At 44.0% G+C, this 18,747-nt stretch overlaps 1 protein-coding gene across 3 annotated transcripts in view; it reads left to right on the plus strand.

Annotated features, from left to right (window-relative positions):
* Positions 1 to 17,735, plus strand: part of C2H9orf85 (chromosome 2 C9orf85 homolog) — a 72,127-nt gene extending 54,392 nt beyond the window's left edge. Inside the window, exons 5-6 of one of the 3 annotated variants that reach the window (XM_042448702.1) lie at positions 16,007 to 16,044; positions 16,548 to 17,735. In XM_042448702.1, coding sequence (XP_042304636.1) covers positions 16,007 to 16,044; positions 16,548 to 16,585 — 76 coding nt within the window. In that variant the 3' untranslated portion in view covers positions 16,586 to 17,735. The remainder of the gene's footprint in view (positions 1 to 16,006; positions 16,045 to 16,547) is intronic. The other 2 variants (XM_042448700.1, XM_042448701.1) reach the window with 2 other exon arrangements.
* Positions 17,736 to 18,747: the final 1,012 nt, after the last annotated feature.

Raw genomic sequence — 18,747 nt, forward strand, 5'->3', positions numbered from 1 at the left:
TTGGACATCCTGAGGCCTTTTGTTAACATCTGGGCCTCGATAACATCGGACTCGTGGGTCCTTAACATCGTCCGCAGGGGATATGCCCTCGAGTTCCAAGAGCTCCCTCCAACCGGAGCGTTTATGTCCACTCCCCCCTCGGACACCCTTCTCGACGAAGTGCGCATTCTACTTGAAAAAGGGGCAATCTCCCCTTTACCGCCCGAGCAATTCTCTAGGGCCTTTTTCTCCAGGTACTTCACGGTACCGAAGGCGGATGGGGGAATCAGGCCCATCCTGGACTTGAGACAATTAAACCTGTTTCTTGAATACCGTCGCTTTCGAATGGTAACCTTGGCCTCCATTCTGCCTTTGCTCCATCAGGACCTGTGGTTTGCAACCGTCGACCTGAAGGATGCCTATTTCCACATCGGGATCCGGGAGTCTCATCAAAGATTCCTCGCCTTCGCTGTGGGCTCCGTCGCGTACCACTACAACGTCCTTCCTTTCGGCCTTGCCACGGCACCGAGAGTCTTCACGAAGTGCATGGCACCGGTGGTGGCCTACCTTCATCAGAAGGGGTTCATGGTCTTTCCATACCTGGACGACTGGTTGTTCGCTGCCGAATCCCAGAGAGAGCTGCAGGAGGCACTCTCATTCGCCTTACGCCTTTTGGACTCCCTCGGACTGGTCATCAACCGAGAGAAGTCCCACTTCACACCCTCCAGGCAGGTCAAGTTCATCGGGGCCATCCTCGACTCCGAAACATGCTCCGCCTTTCTCCCTCCAGACCGTTTCCAGGCGCTGACGACTTCGATCAGGCCTTGCATCTCCCACAGAAGGGTGAGGGCCAGGGATGTCCAAGTCGCCCTCGGCCACATGGCATCGACGACTTTCGTCACACCATGGTCAAGACTCCGCCTTCGACCTCTTCAGTCCTGGTTCCTCTCGGCCTTCTCCCCGATGACAGACCCTCCATCCAAATGGCTCACGGTACCGAGACCTGTAGCCGCTTCCCTCAGATGGTGGCTAGACGACTGCAACGTGTGCATTGGAATGCCCTTTCATCTGCCCCAGCCCCAGCTGACCCTGACAACGGATGCATCCCTCGAGGGATGGGGCGCTCACCTGCTCGACCTGGTCGTCAAGGACAGGTGGTCTGCCCAAGACAAGCTCCTCCACATCAACGCTCTGGAAATGTTGGCGGTGGAGAAAGCGCTGAGGGCATTCGAATCCGTGATCACGGACAAGGTGGTCCTCCTGAGAACAGACAATACCACCGTGATGTACTACATCAACAAACAAGGTGGTACCAGGTCCAGGACCCTGCTTGACCTCACGCTCCGCATCTGGGACTGGTGCATCCAAAGACACGTCCTCCTCCAGGCGATTCATCTCCCCGGAGAGGACAACGAGCTGGCGGATCGCCTGAGCATATCCCCCTCGGTGTGCCACGAGTGGAGGCTCCATCCCGAGATGGTCGGCGACCTCTTCGACCGGTGGGGAAATCCCCGGATCGACCTCTTCGCGACCAGATGGAACAGCCACTGTCCCCAGTTCTGCTCCAGGAAGCGAATGGACGGATCCCTCGGAGACGCGTTCGCTTTCCTCTGGACGGGGGAGCTCCTCTATGCCTTCCCTCCGTTCCCTCTCATCATCAGGGTGGTGTCCAAGATGACAACAGACCGGTCGCATGCGATCCTGATCACCCCGTGGTGACCGAGACAGCCGTGGTTCGCATCCCTTCTCCACCTCTCCAGGAGATGCTTCCTCCGTCTCGACCCTCGTCCGGACCTGCTGTCGATCCAGGGCGGACGGATTCTCCACCCGGACATCGAGAGCCTACCGCTGGTGGCCTGGAGAATACGGCCCTAACCGCCCTGCCGGAGGTGGTGAGGACAGTGATCCTGGCTGCGAGGAAACCTTCCACCCAGCGGTCCTACGCCCTAAAATGGAAGAAATTTGGCCTCTTCCTTGATCAGAAGGGCTTGTCTCCTGTTCAGGTGTCCACTCCAGTGGTGCTGGAGTTTTTTGATGGCGCTTCTGGATGAGGGGTTGTCCCTCACATCCATTAAGTGCTATTTGTCAGCCATTTGCGCTAAGTATCAATTCGGGGGGAGGGTTTCTTTTTTCAAGGATCCTTTGGTGAAAGGGTTCCTTAAAGGATGTGCCAACCTATACCCTCCGGTGTCGGTACCAGCGCCGGCTTGGAGCTTGGAGGCAGTGCTGTCTGCACTCCAATCCAAGCCCTTCGAACCGATGGCCACAGCGGACTTAAGACTTTTGACTTGGAAAACCGCTTTTCTTGTGGCCATCACCTCTGCCCGCCGTGTGGGCGAACTTTGTGCCTTACGGAGGGACCAACCCTTCCTGAGGTTCCATAAGGACAAGGTGGTCCTCCGGACAGACATTACCTTCCTGCCTAAGGTTGTCTCCGCTTTCCACATGTGCCAGGACATTGTGTTGCCGACCCTCGCTTCCAATCCAACTTCGGATGCGGAGCGGAGCCTGCACTCTCTTGATGTCAGGAGAGCGTTGGCTTTTTACCTGGACAGAACTGCTGCCTCCAGTCGGTCCGAGAGACTTTTTCAGTGTTACTCGGAACCGAAGAAGGGGTTGCCTGTGTCTGCACAGAGGTTCTCCAAATGGGTGGCCGGTACCATCCACCTCTGCTATGAACTCTTAGGCAAACCTCTCCCCAGCAGGGTTCGGTCCCATTCTACGAGGTCAATGTCAGCGTCCTCCGCATTCCGCTCGGGGATTCCTTTGGAGGATGTCTGTAAGGCTGCTGTCTGGTCCCAACCTCTGACTTTTATCAAACATTATAGGTTGGACACCAGAGCCATTCGAGACGCAGCTTTCGGGAGGGCTGTGTTGGTTTCAGGGTTTGATTGCACTACTGTTGGTTTGTGTTTCAGTACTTATGTACATATACAGTGGTGCCTCGGGTTACGAAATTAATTCGTTCCGTGGCACCGTTCGTAACCCAAAAAGCCTTCGTAAGCCGAATTGCCATAGGCGCTAATGGGGAAAAGCCGCGATTCCGTGCGAAAAAGCCGAAAAAAGCACCAAAAGTTTTTTCGTAACCCGAAAAAACATTCGTAACCCGGAACAATGTTTTCCTATGGGATTTTTTCGTATCCCGAAAATTTCGTAACCTGGGTATTTCGTATCCCGAGGTACCACTGTACCACTGTTTACATTCTGTTGTATGTTGATTTGCACAATTCTATGGGACCGGTCTTGCATGACCTCTGTTCCCTTCTCAGGTTTAGCAATGTTATTGCTATGTTTGCCCTTTGCAGGAACAAAAAAGACTGACTCCTTTGATGGTTCAAGGTGTTTATTATTGTAATAAATATACCTTTGGTTCACCATAGCTTTGGTGTCAGGACACTCCCTCCGCCGCATACCTAAGCTTGTCAGTCTAAACCCATTTGTATGATTCGCAGAGACCACGAAGAAGAAGGACAGGTTGCTTACCTGTAACAGTATTTCTTCGAGTGGTCATCTGCGAATACATACAAATCCCACCCGTCCGTCCCCTCAGTGTCCTGCTCACATTGGCTCTTTCCATCGCCTGCTTGGCGGAAAAATTGCGGAACTGGGGGAAAGAGCGGGAAGGCAGGGGCCTTATAACGGGTGGGCGGAGTTACCACCAAAAAGTTTCAATATGTTGCAAAGTAAACTTTGCCCAGTGATTCCAGTAGGTTCTGAGCAGCACTGCGCAGGTGCAGTAAAACCCATTTGTATGTATTCGCAGATGACCACTCGAAGAAATACTGTTACAGGTAAGCAACCTGTCCTTTTACAACATGTGTTTATTCCATTTGCTTACCTCAGGAAGTAATCTGGAGTCACACAGTACAGAATGCTCTGTTCCAAAGCTAGGAGAAGCTTCAATAGTTTGCTTTTGTCTGATCCTGCAGGGAAAGGCAAGACTCTGCCTTCACCTGTCCCTACTGCTGCTGCATTAGCTGAATGCAAACTACAGTTGTGATTTGAACTATTGTTTTCAGCAGCTGTAATAATCTAAGACCAAAGAGGGGAAATGGGAGGACGAAAGAGAAAATGGGACATTTTAAAAGCAGTTGGCAAAGTCATAAAACAGATGAAGATATGTTGTGGCAGATGACCATGCAGTTTCTATTTTAAAATGTCTAATGACGGAGAATCCACTACCCTCTGAGGTAGTATGTTCTACTTTTTAATGATTTCTACTGTCATGTCCTACTTGGAAGAGGCCTCCTCAGGTGAGAAAGTGGATAGCTAGGATAACAGGCTTTAGCCAGAGCCAGAGGAGACTGGTAACCCTTGCCTGAAATTGCTGGATGTGGAGCTCAGGCATCTCATGTAGCCCATGGATGGCAAATGTCAGAGGCTGAACCGCTTCACCCTTCAGAGCATCAGAAACTGAAATGCCAGCTGTAAAAGAGCAAGAAAATCCCTGTCTTTCCTTAAAAGGAACAAGCTAAGGTAACTGTTGCTGTTGTTGTTGTTGTGTGCCTTTCCAGTTTACGGTGGCCCTAAGGCAAACCTATCATGAGGTTTTCTTAGCATGTTTCTTCAGAGGGGGTTTGTCATTGCCATCTTTTGAGGCTGAGGAACTGAAACTTGCCCAAGGTCACCCAGTGGGTTTCCATGGCCAAGCAGTGATTTCAATTCTGGTCTCCAGAGTCACAAACTCAAACCACTACTTATGCTGATTTGCATAACCTATTAACACTAAGACTTAAAATAAAAGGTTCATACAAATCTAAAAAAACAAGCAAGAATCAGAGATGAAAGGAGGAGAAAAAAAGTCCAATCATTCTCTCAAGCTCAGCAGCAATGCCACAGAATAAAACTTGCCAAGAAAATCCCTTGATAGGTGCACCTTATGGGTTGCCATATGTTGGAAATGGCTTGAAGGCTCACAACAGCTACAAGTAATTAGCACAGCTAAGGCCATGCCTTTTCTGTAAGCAACAGCCCCAAAGTCTTTATGTGGTTCTGAGAGGTCATTACTTTGTTGGTTTTAGGGCTTTAGCTTGCACTTTAGGTTATTATATTTGATTACTCCCTGAGTGGCATTGGACCCTTTGCAGACTGCCATTTGTGCCTAGATCTTAGACAACTTTGAATACATCTGTACCTGACCTTTGACTGGATTGGTTTCTTCTCCAGCTCTTCTCTTGGACTATACGTTCACCCACCGGGGCACTTGCTACTATTTAGGACAGTTATTGACAACAAATTCCTCTTCATGTTTTTTCATAACCTTTTTTTCCCTCATGATCTGAATTCATTGGTTCAGGTTCTAGCTTCTGGAGTAACAGTAAACAAGCTTGTGCCATTTTCCATTTGACAGATTGTTAGCTATTTTAAGATGGCTAGCATATTGGTTCCCAGTCTTTTATTTTCCAGTCTAACTATACTCAGCTCCCTTAAGCACTATCTAAGGCAGATTCCCCTGGACATGTTGCAGTGTATCAATGTCCTTCTGTGGTCAACTGTGGTGTCCAGAATGGGATACAGTATTTCAGGTGTGGTCTGGTCAAAGTATAAGAGAATGCTTTTGTTACATTCCTTGGTCTTGACATTATAGTTCTGCTGAGGAAGCCTAGGATTATATTACCTTTTTTGCCTCCACCACTGCACACAAAAAATCTAACCTCATTTTTGTTGGATGAACTGAAAATGGCCTTTTGCATTTGTGGAAGCTGTTTCCATAGTGCAATGAAAGCTTTGAATATTGGCCTATACTTTTATGAGTTCAAAAGATCTTTAGTTAGTGCAGCCACTGATTAAATGAAGTTGTGTTATTATCTGTATTTATATCCCACTTATTCCACATAAGAGGCCTAATTTTCCTGAAGAAACTAGATCCTGTCTGATCATGGAATCTTAAACAAGGTCAGTCCTAGTGAGATTACCAAGGAATACTAAATGTTGTAGGCTATATTTCAGAGGAAAGCTATAAGAAACATCATCTGAGCATTCTCTGCCTAAGAACACTGGAATTCATGGTGAATTGACAGACATGCACACATTTGCTTCCCCAAAAAACAGTACTCAAGGAGGCTTATGTTACCCCAAGATCTGGCCCTCTGTGCCAATATCAAATTGAAATCAAAAGAGATGTTTTAGGCTTGTAGCCAAGAGGGCACCCTAGCCATGCCATGTAAGAGTGGTCCCCAAACTGTGCCCTTTAAGAGATTTTGGACTTCAGCTCCCACAATCCCAGACTATTGGCCAACATGGTTAAGGCTTCTTGGAGTTGAAGTCCAAAATGCCTTAAAGGGCACAGTTTGGGGACCGCTTTCACATAAGGACATCCGTGGCCATGTAATGAGATCCGACTGGGCCAGCATGAGGAAAGCTCAAGTGCACATGGCCAGGATAGAGCAATCAAGACTGGAAAGATAATCCTTTCATTGATAGGAGTGATGGTGGGTGATAGACCTTGTGTTTACAAATGAACAGAAACCCAAGTATATTCTGGAGGAGATACTTAATTCTCTAGAGACATTTGCACTGATTGTCCAGTCATTTACAAGTTCCATTATCATCCTTCCCTCCTGGAAAATTCATTTTAACCCCAAAATCTTCCCCAGGATACATTTTGCCCTATAAACATGCCCGCCAAGGCACCTCCAATTTGGTCTTGCTTGACATTCAGACATTCTGTCACTAATCTTGCTTGACTCCTCAGCATTGCTGGCAACTGCTGAGCCATTTCACTTCACAGAATCCACTGACTGAAATTTTCACTTCTAGAACCAGTACAGTATCACCTTTTCGAATCCTTAAAGCCACTATCTGCACCCACCATTTATATCATTAGTTTTTGTGAGTGTTTGTGTGAGCATGCTTTTCTGTGAGTGGTGATTCCCTTTTACAAATAAAGCTACCTTTGGACCTTGCCCTCTGGAGTTCGGTTTCTCAGAACCAATATACACAGGCTTGATCTCTGGTTTGAGTTCCCCATACCTTCTTGGCTGCTGCAACTGAGCCAGTAAAATTCCTCTTTGATCAATATTTGATCAATATCAAATATTGATTGTGGGTGTCCTTTTGGGATCCTGACATTTTGGGTAACACTTATAAATTAGACCAAGTACAATACAGTTATTATATATGGTTATATTAGCAATTATATATTTTTAAAATGCTTGGAAATTATGAAAGCTTAGATAAAATGTATACCATATAGAGTGGGAGAAGTACTGCCAAGGACACTAACAAGCCTGTATGATTAAGAAACAGAGCCAAGGAAGCTACGAACGGTAAAAAGCAATTCCTTTAGAATATAAAAATCTTGCTGAAATAAGGAGAAACAAATGGAGCACAAATGCTGGCAAAAGAAACAGAAACTGACAACGGGAATGTGGAAAAGTTCAAAGGAAGATACACTTGTAGAAATTCTCTCACATCAGCCTGCTCAGACACTAACATCTACTATGGAGGCCCTTTTCAGGTGTCATCGGCAGCAGGCAGGAGACAACAAACAAAAGGGCTGTTTTAATTTATACTGTAAACATACCTGGAATATATATTATAAAGGATTCAATATAAATAACAAATACTTTTTGTTGTTTAACATTTTAAAAATGTCTTAGAAGCAGGAAACCAGACAGAGAAATGGTTAGATCAATAGAAAAATTTGTTAAATCAGGGACGGGCAACTGCAAACATGGCAGGGGCCATTATTCTTTTCTGCACCTGCCTAGTGGGCCACAACTGCATGTTTCAGCCCACTTAAAATGACATAATGTCAATTCTGGACACTATTTTGACCATCTTTTTTGGGGGGGTCTGTTGTGAAAAAGAAAGGGTTTAGGGGAGCAAATGGTTGACTTTTTAAGCTGTCAGGGGGCAAATATTCACCCCAAAATCAGTCCATTTTTAAAAAAAATAATTGAGGGGCTTTGAAGGGTTTCTGGGGGGCGGGTCCCATGAGCCACATGTAGGGATCCCAGTGGTTACATGTAGCCCATGGGCTGCACTTTGCCCACCCCTGTGTTAAAGGAGAGGTACTGGGCAAAGAACCTAAATAAATTCTTTATATCTGTCATTAGTGTGGAAGATGTAATGTACCCCAGCTGAAACTGACCTTTGGAGTTAGTTTGAAGAAATAAATTAAACAGAATTTACAACAGATGAAGTTTTATAGATTATCTGACACATTAAAAGTAAACAAACTACCAGTTCCAGACTAGTGGTGGAAAAATTAGTTCTATTGTGATTCAAAACTGAATGGCTGGTTTACAACCCTAGCAGTATGAACTCCGATGAAAGCAGTTTCCTTCATTTCCAGCTTTTGAAATATGGCTACATGGTGACACATCCCTTCTGATGGACTATAATCAAACATTTTTGTTTAAAATAATTTTGAGTAGAGTAACACAAATGTACATGCAGAGGGAGAACCTCTGAAAAACAAGCAATAGAAACAGCAAGTACATAGTTGTCTCTTCACTGGAGACCTGGGTGTGTCATCTTCTGCATGATTTATCAAGCCCACAAAGTATGGCAGAGTTTTCTGCTTAGTCAAGCCAACTATCCAAACTAGACAAATAAAAAGCACAAAAGAGGAATTAACTCAAAACTAATCTTAGTTTTAATTATGAATTTATGAATATGTCTATGTCTAGGGTCATTATATATTTATGAGTTGGCAGCTTAGATCCAGGGGATAAAACATAAAGTTATGAATGTTGACAACGTCTCTTTTCCTGACAGCATCCATTCAAGACTGGTTTTGCCAGTTCCTTCCTCTGAAATATAGCCTACAGCATTGGGTATTCATTGGCAGTGTCCCATCCGAGTACTAACCATGGCTTAGCTTCCAAGATTAGATGGGATTTGGTGTCTTTAGGGCAGTGACTCTCATATCTTTTTTACCCTGGAGACCTCTTTAACATCTGCATGTGGACATCTTTACTCCCCATAGTATATGAATAAAATATTTTGTTTAATGCACATATTTTCATTCACACATTCATGTATATTCATATTTTAAAATAATAATAATAATAATAATAATAATAATAATAAGAAGAAGCCTGTCTCTCCCTATGGATTGAGGCAGGTTACAATAAAGAATAAAAACTAAAACAGTTGTGGGCAGATGGGGCTTATCTTCTTGATGTGCGGTCAGTCAGGGAAGGCCTGCCGGAAGAGATCCATCTCGACTGCCTTCTTAAAGGCATCAAGGGTGGTAATCTGACAGATCTCCTCTGGCAGGTCATTCCGCACTTTTGGAGCGGCTCATGAGAAGGTCCTCTGGGAAAACGCAGCCAACCTGGTCTTCTTCGGCTGCAGTAGATTCTTCCCAGATAACATTTTATAAGGAAATAGCTCTCCTCCTCCCTCAGGCATAGGCCCCATGTGCCCTCCTCCTTCTCCTCCAGGAGAGAAAATGTTTGGGAAGTGAGGGAAGAAGAAGAGGAGGAGGGATCAGGGCTTCAAGTCTTATGCCCCCCTTCAGCAACTCTCACATACACCTCCAGCACTCCTGACCCACAGTTTGAAAACCACTGCTTTAGTGTATTAAAGATGAAACCTGCTATCTAAATTTTCGAGTACTGCGAGAATATAAACAAGTATGTGATGTAGCAATCTATAAAACTTCAAATCCAAAAATGCAATTAACATCTTAATTGGGAGAATTTGTAGTTGTGTGCAAGTGTTTGACAAGCTTCTGATAAACATATAATAATTATTATTTTTTTACTAATTTTTATAACAAAACTAAAACAGAAGGATGACTACTCAAGGGCATGGCTTTCTTATCAGTTATGCAGGAGACTAAAAAAAGAGTAAAGGTTTTGGAAACATGTTTATGAAGAACATTTTTACCAATAAGATAACCAGAAGACCAGATGTTAATTAGAAATCTTGTTTGTCATACTGTTACCTAAAAATCTCCTAAAGGTGTGGGCTGGTGTTCAGTATGGCAATTAGATTTAGAATCAAGAGTTGCAGATCCATAACTTATCTGTATTCACTTAAGACTATGAAGCTTATCGCATGGACAAAAACCCTACCTGTACCCCAATTGGATGCAGCCAGGTTGCGGAATGCAGGCGGGAATTATTGCACATAATTCACCGCCAATTCTGCCGGGCAAGTGCAGCCTGGCTGCATCCTGGGTCCCAGGCACTCTTTGGGAGCTGCTTTTCAAAGTCAAAGCCCCTGGCTTTGAAAAGCGGCCTACGGAGCATTCCCAGGATCCGGTATGCAGCCGGGCTCCACTAGCCTAGTGGAATTGACGGCAAATTATGTGCAATAATTTCTGCCTGCATCCTGCAACCTGGATGCATCTCATTAGGGTGCAGTCAGGTTTTTTGTCCATGCAATAAGATCCTTAATAGTCTTATTGTTAACCAAAGGCCACCCCAGTCCACCTGCCTGCTGCCAAAACAGGCAAAGAAATGTGTTCAGCAGATGATTGGGATGCAAGAAGGCTGTTGTTTCCACCACTTCTCCTGCCAGTGAATAAGGCTGTGACCATCCAAAGCAGGACCCCTGTCACAAGTCCTTTTTGCAGCCTTGCTGACTGCATGGTGGTGTGGAGGAAACATTGTCCTCTTTGTGCTCTGATTACCATCTGAATGGATTTTCTTTGCCTGGTCCAGCAATCTAGTGATTCTTAAGATGGACTTGGGGGGAAGTGACTGGGCCAGGAGACATTACTTAGTTATGTCTCTTTAACTAAGAGGCTGTACAGATTAGTCATTAAGGCCAGCCCCAACTCCATCCTCAGGCTGACATGACACTGCGCGCCGCACCACACAGTGCATGGCATCATGGCGCTCCTCTGGCGCTACATCTAGATGATGTTGCACCAAAGGAGTGCCAAAAAGCTTTTTTGTGCTGCAGAAATGTAAGATTGGGGCCTCAGCATGCGGTTGTCATGGCCCTAATCTGGTCCAGAGAGAGGTGGCTGCAGGCCGCCCCTAGGGGTGGTCTGTACAGCCCCTAAGTAACCGATGTAGGATCCCCAGGCTTGACGTTTTGTGAAGACTTTAGAAAAGTTACTTTTTTGGACTTCAAATGTCTAATAAGGAATTCTGGGCACTCTAGACAGATAATTAATTTTAATAAGCTCTGTATTTCTGAGTATAAGTAAGAATGGCTGGCCCATTTACACCTCTTTTGGATTGACCAGCACACTTTGACCATTGATATATACTTCACTAGCCTGGTCACCTGAGCAGCTAAATTCTCCTGGGATGGTCAGGCTGCTTAATAATGGCAACAACAACAACAGTCTTAAACTGAGATCAAATATTTTTATCTTTTATACAGTATTTTAAAATTGTTTCCTCCAGTAACAATGCTAATGGTAATACATACACTGTCAACAAACCCCATTTGAAATAAAGAATAAATTTATATTTTTTGTTCATTTATTACATAACACTCCAGCTTGAAACTTTTGAGCTAAAAGCATGTATAGCCAGACAACTCATTTTTTAGGTTGTTGCAGAAGTCAGAATTCTGTTCTGACCATATAACAACAAAAATCAACCCCAAACTCAGCTTGTAAACTGTACAGCCCCACTAACAGCCTTTTCTATATTGTCAGAGAGCAGGAGGATCAGTGGGGACACATTCAGCGTTTTCCCTATACAGTTGGCCCTCCACATTTGTGGTTTTGACTTTTGAGGATTTGATTATTTGTGGTTTTGATTAATATAATCTCTATAGAAATCACTAGATCCTTCAGCACAACTTGCCAGAAGTTGACCATAGAGTTGTGCTGGAGAACCTAGAAATTCTGAGAGAAAACACTTCTCTAGACATTTGTAGCTCATCCAGTATGTCTCTATGATCAATCTCTACCAGATGCTGACCATAAAGTTGCACTGGAGGACCTGCAGATTCCTAGAAAGGTGTCTTCTCAGGTATAAAAAATAGTGGGTTTTTTTATTCGCAGTTTTCCCACATTCACCCCTAAGCCCTGGGAATGTGGAGCCGGATGCGCTGCAAGAACATCACTTGTAGGGGGCCCCCCCCCCCAAAAAAATACAACCTCTGGAGGTTCCTGTGGGTGTCTGTTGCAATATGCCCAGCTATAGGAAATTAACTGTACACATCCCTACTGACCCTCTTGCTCTCTAACAACACATAAAAGGTCATACTGGAGAGCTGCATTACTTATAAGATGGCTGGGTGGTAGAGATAATATTGAGAGATGTAGCTATGGAGACATAGCTATGTGATACATACTTATCACCCCAAGCAGGATTCTAGCCATAATCTTATATCCAACCAAAGTGATACCAATAAACACACACACATGCATAAACACATACATAGCTAGGGACTCGAAACAAAACATTACGATGTTCTGAATTAAGCTTGTCGTTTCTAATGGTGATTTCTCAAAGCAGGAGTATATGAAGTGCACTTGGCCAAAATGAATCACCCACTCCCACGTCTCAAATAATATTTCAAATCCTGGAGATGTGATGAACTAAAGACAGTTATCACCACTCTGTTCACACAGCAGCACAAAGAGCCTATTTTTGTTTTGTAGAATAATTGCTTCAGTTGAAAGCTCTGAGATTTTATTTTTGTTTTTGTGTATTTTTCATTCCTCAGTAAAACTCTTTTCAAAACCAAGTGGGGTAGGGGCAGGTTTTGCTTTAACAGGATGCCTGTGGATGAATGAAAAATGACGAAGGATGGCACTAAGGTGAAGGGGGATTAGTTCTCATCTGTTTCTTCTTGTTTGAGCTATTTAAAGAGGGACCATCCATTCACATGAGAACTTTTTGTTGTCTCACTGCAGTTATGAATCACAGAAACATCCTTCAGTAATAATCCAGTCATACATATAAACTCTAATCCTATATCTACATATCTGATTGCTACCATATCGAACTCAACAGAATTTAAGCAGGGGTGTAATGATGGGGTGGTGGCAAAACAAGAGTATTGCCCCCCCCCCTTTACAGGAATTCTGTCCCTGTGAAATATTTCTCAAATTTCTAGCATTGCAGAAAACGAGACACTGAAAATTGTTCATAACTAGGACTCTTATGTTTACTGTGTTCACATTCCTTTAGCAATCTGCCCCTTTTCTTTGGACACCAATATATTGGTTCTAAATGCTCAAATGATGTTTTAAGTTATTGCTGTGCTATTCACTGGGGAATATATGAACATTTAATGTGGGGGGAGAATTCTTAATTTGAAAGGCAATGCTCTCATCCTGCCCGACATAGCTATACCCCTGCATCTGAATAAACATGCATTGGATTGAGCTTTTTTTTTTTTTTTTTAAATCCCAGACACTAGGTTGGATCCTGCTGGTGCCTTATGCCAGTGTAAGGGTTTCTGACACTGATATAAAGCATTTTTTTGTTAGAAGGTTCATTGTTAACTGCCATCAAGTCAACTTTGTTTTATGGTAATCCCATGAATGAGAAACCTCCAGTCACCCTATCCTCAACAGCCCTGTACAGCTCTTGCAGATTCGGGGCTCTGACTTCCTTGATTGAGTCTATCCATCTGGAATTTCAAAGGAAGGAACTGGCAAAACCACCTCTCAGAAGTCATTGCTTAAGAAAACCCTATAAAATTCATGAGGTCTCCATAGACTGACAAGCAACTTGAAAGTATTGCACACATACACAGTAGTGTAGGAAGGATGGCAGAAAGAGTTATATTGAAAAGCTGGAAAAAGCTGCCCTGCCAGCTCCTATCTGTTCAGAAGATGACTTTTACATAGATAGCTTTCATGTTCACTTTATAGGAGCTATAATCACAGCCCTGTAAAGAATCATAGAGTTGGAAGAGACCACAAGGGTCATCCAGACCAACCCTCTGCCATGCAGGAACTCAAAATCAAAGTATCCACGACAGATGGCCATCCAGCTTCTGTTTAAAAACCTCCAAAGCAGGAGACTACACCACCCTCCGAACATCACTGTCGAACAGTCCTTATTGTCAGAAAGTTCCACCTAATGTTTAGGTGGAATCTCTTTTCCTGTAGCTTGAATCCAGTGTTCTGAGTTCTAGTCTCTGGAGCAGCAGAAAACAAGCTTGCTCCATCTTCAATATGACACCCCTTCAAATACCTAAACAGGTAACAGGCTATCACCTGTTAACCATCTCTTCTTCAGGCTAAACATACCCAGCTCCCTACATCATTCCTCACAGGGCATGGTTTCCAGACATTTCACCATTTTTGTCACCCTCCTTTGGACATGCTCCAGCTTCTCAACATCCTTTTTCAATTGTGGTGCCTAGAACTGGACACAGTATTCCAGGTGAGGCCTGACCAAAGCAGAATAGAGTGGCACTATTACTTCCCTCTAGGCACTATACTTATGTTGATGCAGCCTAGAATCATATTGGTCTTTTTAGCTGCCATATCACACTGTTGACTCTTGGACTCCTAGATCCCTGTCACATGTAGACTCGTTAAGCCAGGTGTCCCCCATCCTATATCTATGCATTTCATTGTTTGCAAGAATATCATGGGGGACTTTGTCAAAAGCCTTACTGAAATCCAGATATGCTATGTCTACCACATTCCCTTCATCTACCAAGCTGGTAATTTTATCAGAGAAAGAGATAGGATTTGTATGGCATGACTTGCTTTTGAGAAACCCATGTTGACTTTTAGTGATTATGGCATTCCTTTCTAAATGTTCAGAGAAAGAGGAAGCCCTGCCAGAAGGATGTTACAGTAATCAAGTCGTGAGATCACAAAGGCATGGACCAGGACCTTGGCAGTAGAGGCAGAGAGATATGGTCGGATTTTGGCAATATTGTACAAAAAAAATCTACAAGCCTTGGCTGTGGTCTGGATCTGAGGGATACACGACAGAGAAGAATCAAAGATAAAACCAAGACTGCGGGCTTGCTGGACTGGTTGAATAGAAATGTTGTCCACAGACACAGAAAAGGAGTGTGGAAGGGTGGACTTAGGAGGAAAGACAAGAAGCTCCGTCTTGGACATGTTGAGCTTCAAACGCCAATAGCGCATCCACTGCGAGACAGCTGTGAGACAAGATGAAACTTGCTGTTCAAGCCTTGGAGAAAGGTCAGGGGTGGAAAGATATAACTGAGTGTCATCGGTGTACAGATGATAGGAAAAACCAAAAGAGCTAATGAGTTTACCTAAGGACAGTGTGTAGAGAGAAAACAGAAGGGGACCCAGAACAGAGCCCTGGGGAACTCCAACAGATAAGGGAACAGGAGAAGAAGTCTGACCCCCTGCAACTACTGCAAAAGATCTGCCAGACAAGTAAGATCTAAACCAGTCAAGAACAGAGTCTGAGAACCCAAGGTCAGAAAGTATATCTCTATTCTGCTCTGTTCAGGCCTCACCTGGAATATTGTGTCCAGTTCTGAGCGTCACAATTTAAAAAGGACATTGAGAAACTGGAGCATGTCCAAAGGAGGGCGACTAAAAAGGTGAAGGGTCTTGAGGGATTTCACTGGATTAAAGAAGTGTTATTAATGAGTAAGTATAATAATAGTAAAGAAGGAAACATAACATGAAACTCAGCTGGTTTTTCATAGTTGTATTTTTACTATCAGGGCTGGCAAGAGGCGTTCTTTTGCCTTCAGTGCAAAAAGAGTTGGGTTAGTTTCAGTATGATACATTTTCAGCTGCAGTGTCTATGTGTGCACTTTCAAGTCAGTAAACACAACATCCCCATTCCCGTTGTTTTAAACATTTCTGTTTTAAAGGCCTGTCTGAATACCAAGGTTTCAGCTCCGGAGTCTAGGGGAAGCAAATGAGAAGACCCACTCTTGCATCCTTGCCAACCATACTTGCAATGTTGGCAGGGCTGAAACATGGGCTTCTCTTGGTCATCTCTGAACCTGGGCTCATACAGATCAATATGGCCATTTGGGATCTTGGGTGCCTTCTTCTGACCAGCAAAAGTGTTGCCTTTTTGGCTTCTGGTCACTAGTGCAGCCCTTATCCACAAGTGAAACATGAACTCCTTTAACTCTGTCAAAAAAGATTAGTCTGGCATTACTTGTTATTGGTTTTTTATTTCTTTATTTTTAGGATTTATATCCTGCCTTTCTCCCACAGTGAAATTCAAGGTGGGTTTTTGAGAAACCTGTATTGACTCTTAGTGATGACAACATTGTTTCCTAAGAGATTACAAACCGTCTGTTTAATGATCTGCTCTAGAATAGTAAAAAACGTATGCAAGGCCCACTGAAAATGGTGGCGCTTACTTCTGAGCAAGTACGGTATGTTTGGAATACAGTTCAAAGACATAGTCGTGTTAGTCTGTGGAATCCATATGTAGAGAGATCTTATAGTCGATTGTTGTGGACAGAGAAGCGGGATATAAATAAAGTTTATTATTATTAGTTTTTATTATAGCACCTTTGAGACTAACTGGAACAAAAAAAATGTTGGCTGCATGTGTTTTTATAAATGCACTTTCTACTAAATGCATCTGAGAAAGTAGACTGAAGCCTACGAAAGCTCATGCTGCCAACTTCTTTATTTCAGCTAGGCTCAAAAGTGCTACAAGATCTCTCTGCATTGGAATACAGTTGTTAGTCTTCTTCCCACTCCTTTCAATCCCTTTCAGGTCTTCTCTCAACATGCCTTTCTGACCCCTTTTGCTGACAGAAGGCCATCAGTTACACAGAAGATTCTAGATTGTTGAAAGCCATCAGCTTCTCAACTGCCTCGCAACTCACAATGGCCCCCTCTCCCCGTGTCATAATGCAACCTCATGTGTTTAAAAATCTGCAGAGCAAGAGCCAAGCTCAGCCTTTGACTTCAGAGCCACGGCTCAGCTGCCTTTGGCTTCTCAAAGGGCGAGGCTCTTGAGAGGCAACTAGAGAAATGCGCTGAGCAATACCAATTCCTACCCTCCTATCGTGTTATAGGAGGCAACGCAACACCGGATGAGACACCAAACATTGGGAAGAAGGAGAAATCTGGACACAACGTTTGGTAAGTGGGCATCCTTTTGTCACTGTGTGTGACATCCTCTTTGTGGCATTGTCATTCCCACTCTTCTGCCTACGTGTGTATTGTTTGATTGTGCCATTCTCTTGTATGTTTGCGTATGTGTGTCCATGTGAGATGTCTTCCGGTGTCTTCTGACTGTTCTACCTTGTCCCCTCTTTCATCCTTTGAGCTCTGTGCATAATGCATCTCTTTCTTTTTTTTTCCTTACAGGTTCGTCGTAAAGACTGCTGGAGAGGACAATGGCAATGCCAACCATCTTGATTCAGTTATAGTAGGCCCAGTGCTAGCAGGTACTCAGTGCCATCTGTGTTTGGGCTGTACCCCTTTATAATACAGGACTGACTCCACAGGAGAGTGGAAAATGCTCTAAGCAATTCTAGACTACAGCTCAGATCATAAAACAAGTGGTACAACTCAGAAACGGATGGTCTGATACACCTGAGGCAGGTAGACCTGACAAGGGGGTCGCTTTCTCCTTGGGATCCTGGTCAGGCCTTGTTGAGAGACTATGTCTCACCCGCCCTTTGAGTTGGCAGTGCAGGCTGAGCTGGTTGCCTGAATTGGAGCCGAGAAGGAATTTTCCCCTGTTGATCCCAAATTGGCCCTGAGGAGAAACAGGTTTTTTGCCTTCTCTGCACTGCTTTCCCTTGAGATGCTGCACCTTGGTTTGCAACTCAAGAGGAGCTCAAAGGGGGTGTCTGGGGGGCTCCTCCTTAGAAGAGTCCATCCCAGGGAGACTCAGAAGTTAGAGCAGATCCTAGTTTATGACAGATCAATAAATTCCTATTGTTGAAATGTATATATTTTTGTTGTGTCTTTCTTGGTTGCCTTGTCATCCGTCTTCCTTGGTTCTGAAGTCCCTTTCCCAGTCTGTTCTTAAGACTCCACTCTTAAATTAGTAGAGTCTCAAGCTGCACTGAAATGAATTGATGCATCCATTTTGACAAGATGGACGCATAGCGTCCACACATCCCGTCGCGCTGGCGATATCATGCACACTCGGGCGTCACAATCGCTTTTTGCAGGTTCTTTTTTCGCTGCTGGGAAGCCTCACCGTTTGGCAGCTGAGGCTTCCTGCTGGCAGAAAGGGAGGTGGCGGCAGACTGCCCTTTTTGGGCAGTCTGTATCCCACCTAAGTCAGCTTTGAGAAGCATGCACTTTAACCAAAGTGGTGGGAGTATCTGTTGTTTTATCTCAAGCTGCAAAACGTCAGACTATAGTTTTTTGTGGGTTTTTCGGGCCATGCAGCCATGTTCTAGAAGAGCTTCTTTCTGATGTTTCGCCAGCATCTTTGGCTGGCAACTTCTGAATGATGCTGGTGAGACATCAGGAAGAAACTGTTCTAGAACATGGCCACACAGCCTGAAAAACTCACAAAAAATTATGGATGCTGGCCATGAAAGCCTTTGACTTCACGTCTTAGACTGGTTCAGGGGGAAATTAAAAAGGATGTTCAAACCAGCTGGTTGCCAGGTTCTGGGAGTTGTTTTTGTTGGAAAATGAATTTTTCCAAACTCTGAATTAAGATTTTGATTCAGGTTATCATGTCTGCAGAGTTACCAGGTAATTTCACTCAAGTACTGAATAACTCAAGTTGTCTGAGCAACATAGTATGACTCTTTTGTGAAGTAAAGAATTACATAGTACAATTCTTTACAAGGAATAAAGAATTTGTATTTTCTCTTGCCCAGATTCTTTAAATAACTATCTAAATTTACTACTCTGAAGGATAACATATGTGTAAGCATTCACCATTACCGTCATAGCTTAAAGGGAAAGATGAAGATACAGAGAGACACATACACAAAGCT

The sequence above is a fragment of the Sceloporus undulatus genome, chromosome 2 (assembly GCF_019175285.1).
Source record: "Sceloporus undulatus isolate JIND9_A2432 ecotype Alabama chromosome 2, SceUnd_v1.1, whole genome shotgun sequence".
NCBI classification, from domain to species: domain Eukaryota; kingdom Metazoa; phylum Chordata; class Lepidosauria; order Squamata; family Phrynosomatidae; genus Sceloporus; species Sceloporus undulatus.